This window comes from Myotis brandtii, unplaced genomic scaffold (genome assembly GCF_000412655.1).
Source record: "Myotis brandtii unplaced genomic scaffold, ASM41265v1 scaffold138, whole genome shotgun sequence".
NCBI classification, from domain to species: domain Eukaryota; kingdom Metazoa; phylum Chordata; class Mammalia; order Chiroptera; family Vespertilionidae; genus Myotis; species Myotis brandtii.
Window position 1 is genome coordinate 1577404 of NW_005354915.1, and position 2383 is coordinate 1579786.

At 56.1% G+C, this 2383-nt stretch overlaps 1 protein-coding gene across 1 annotated transcript in view; it reads left to right on the forward strand.

Moving 5' to 3' along the window:
* The window catches only part of LOC102245670 (patatin-like phospholipase domain-containing protein 3), a 9380-nt gene that overhangs the window by 1061 nt on the left and 5936 nt on the right, over nt 1-2383 (forward strand). Inside the window, exons 2-3 of the mRNA XM_014535130.1 lie at nt 618-850; nt 1947-2234. Coding sequence (XP_014390616.1) covers nt 618-850; nt 1947-2234 — 521 coding nt within the window. The remainder of the gene's footprint in view (nt 1-617; nt 851-1946; nt 2235-2383) is intronic.

The window sequence follows — 2383 nt, forward strand, 5'->3', positions numbered from 1 at the left end:
GGAGGAGGAGGCAGGTGGGAGGGGAGGCAGGTGGGAGGAGGAGGCAGGTGGGAGGTGGAGGCAGGTGGGAGGAGGAGGCAGGTGGGAGGTGGAGGGAGGAGAGAGGTGGAGGCAGGTGGGAGGTGGAGGCAGGCTTCCCGCCCTGGTGCTGGCCTGGTGCTCTCTGCTCCCTGGAGTCAGGCCTCCCTGGCTCTGGCTCTGAGGGGAGTGGGGCGAGGAGAGCGCACCTGGGCCTCTGGAGGCTCGTTCCCATTGCCAGGCCGGGAGGGCGCTGTGCAACAGGAACAGTGCAAGCCGCGCTGTCTGTCATTTTACGTTTCCTAGAAACAGGAAGCAAAAAGTAAGACACAGTGAAGTTAGTCTTGTTCATCCCAATATCACCAAACAGTATCCTGCTCCCATTTAGTAAGTATAAGAGTGAGTTGAGATATTTTACATTCTGTTTTGCATTAATTTTTGAGATCCTCTAACTACATCTCAGTTTGGACGATCCCCATTGTAAGGGCTCTGCAGCCACGTGAGAACACAGCTCCCTCCGCCCGGTTTCTGGTCTTGCCACAGTCGGCCCCTGTCCCAGGCGGCACATCCATCCCCCTGTGTGCTTGTCTCCCCCACAGACATCACCCTGCAGGTCCTCAGAGACTTTGTCGAGTCCACCAGAAGCCGGGCCATGGGCATCTTCCATCCGTCCTTCAACGTAGTCAGGTTCCTGCGAGAATCCTTCCACAGACACCTCCCGGACAACGTCCACCAGCTCATCTCAGGCAAAATGTGCATCTCGCTCACCAGAGTGTCCGACTGGGAAAACGTCCTGGTGTCCGAGTTTCAGTCCAAAGACGACGTTGTGGACGTAAGCGGTGGGCCTGTCTGGTGCTGTCAGTGAGGGGCTGTTTCATTCTGGGAGTCACACGGACAGGCTGGCGCAGGCCACCTGCCCCCTTTCTTACAGGGACAAGCACCTGGCCGGCCGGGACGCTGTCTGCTGCCCGCACCCTGTGATGTACACGCTGTGCCCCCCGTGGTCTGGGCCAGAGCCTGGGAAACCCCGGGCGTCCAGCACAGGTTCCATGTAAAGGACGGCTCCGCATCCTTGCAGGCTTGGCTTTGTCCACCTCCTCAAGGCCCTGTCCCTCGGTGTCCCTCTTGCACGGGATGGGTGTTCCTGCAGGAGAACAGCTTGAGGGAAGCAGCGAGAGGCGGAGCCTCTGTCCTCGGGGCCCAGCCCAGAGGAGCTTGTTTGCAAGGTCACAATACAGTGCATTTGCCCGATGCCTTCATGGGGGATCAATAGACACTTCCCTTCACACACGTCTGCATAGCAGAGCGGCCTGGCCCATAGAGCCAGCAGCATCTCAGCAGCCCCAACCATCTGTCATTGAGCCTTGTTTCTGGAAGTTTCTTCTCTTCAGCCAGCTCCTGTCCCTCCCACAGGAGTCCTTTCTCTGTGAGTCAGTGTTGGGTGCTGCTTAATGCTCTCTAGGCGGTGCTACTCCACTGTGGTCCCTGGACCTGTGTGGGCATCACCTGGGAGCCTGTGAGACTTGCAGTCTGAGGCCCCTCCTCCAAGCTGCTGCCTCGGAGTCCCGGGCCGGGGTCCAGGGCCAGCGGGTCAAGCAGCTTGAGTCTGATCCAGTCCTTCCCGGTCAGTCATCGCGTCCACAGCTCCAGGTCCGGTCTGCGATGGCCATTGCGACTCTCGTGGGCAGCAGGGACAGGAAGTTGATGTCCGCAGACTGCGGTGATAAGGCGCTTATACTTGGGGCTGAAATGCTATTGTGTGGTTGGTTCAAAGTTCATTCAACCCATTAATTAAAGTGCCTACTCTGTGCAAAGAGCACTTTCAGACCAGCTGCTCTTCTCACTCACAGAGAGAAGGCTCAGGGAGGCTGAAGGGAAGTAAGAGTCGACTGCTTTGCCTGTGGTTTCACTCCCTTTTGTCTTCACAGGCCTTGATCTGTTCCTCCTTCATCCCTTTCTTCTTTGGCTTAATCCCTCCGACCTTCAGAGGCGTGGTAAGTCTGCTTTTAAACTGTGTTCGCAGGGTGCTGGGCGCAGGCATCCTAGGTCCCCAAAAGCAGAGCCCTGTGTCTCTCAGCTTTGAATCAGAGATTCCATCGCTGCCCCCTCCATTCCCACTCACCCCCAGCCCAACCACCTTCTCCAAGAATCCGCTATCTGGCTTTCTGCTAGACAGGCTGCTTCACTTAATTTTTGTTGTTAAGCCTCAGCAGAAGGTATTTTTTCCATTGATTCTTAGATAGAGCAGAAGGGATGAGGGAGGGGAGAGATAGCTAGATAGATAGATGGATGGATGGATGGATGGATGGATGGATGGATAGATAGATAGATAGATAGATAGATAGATAGATAGATAGATAGATAG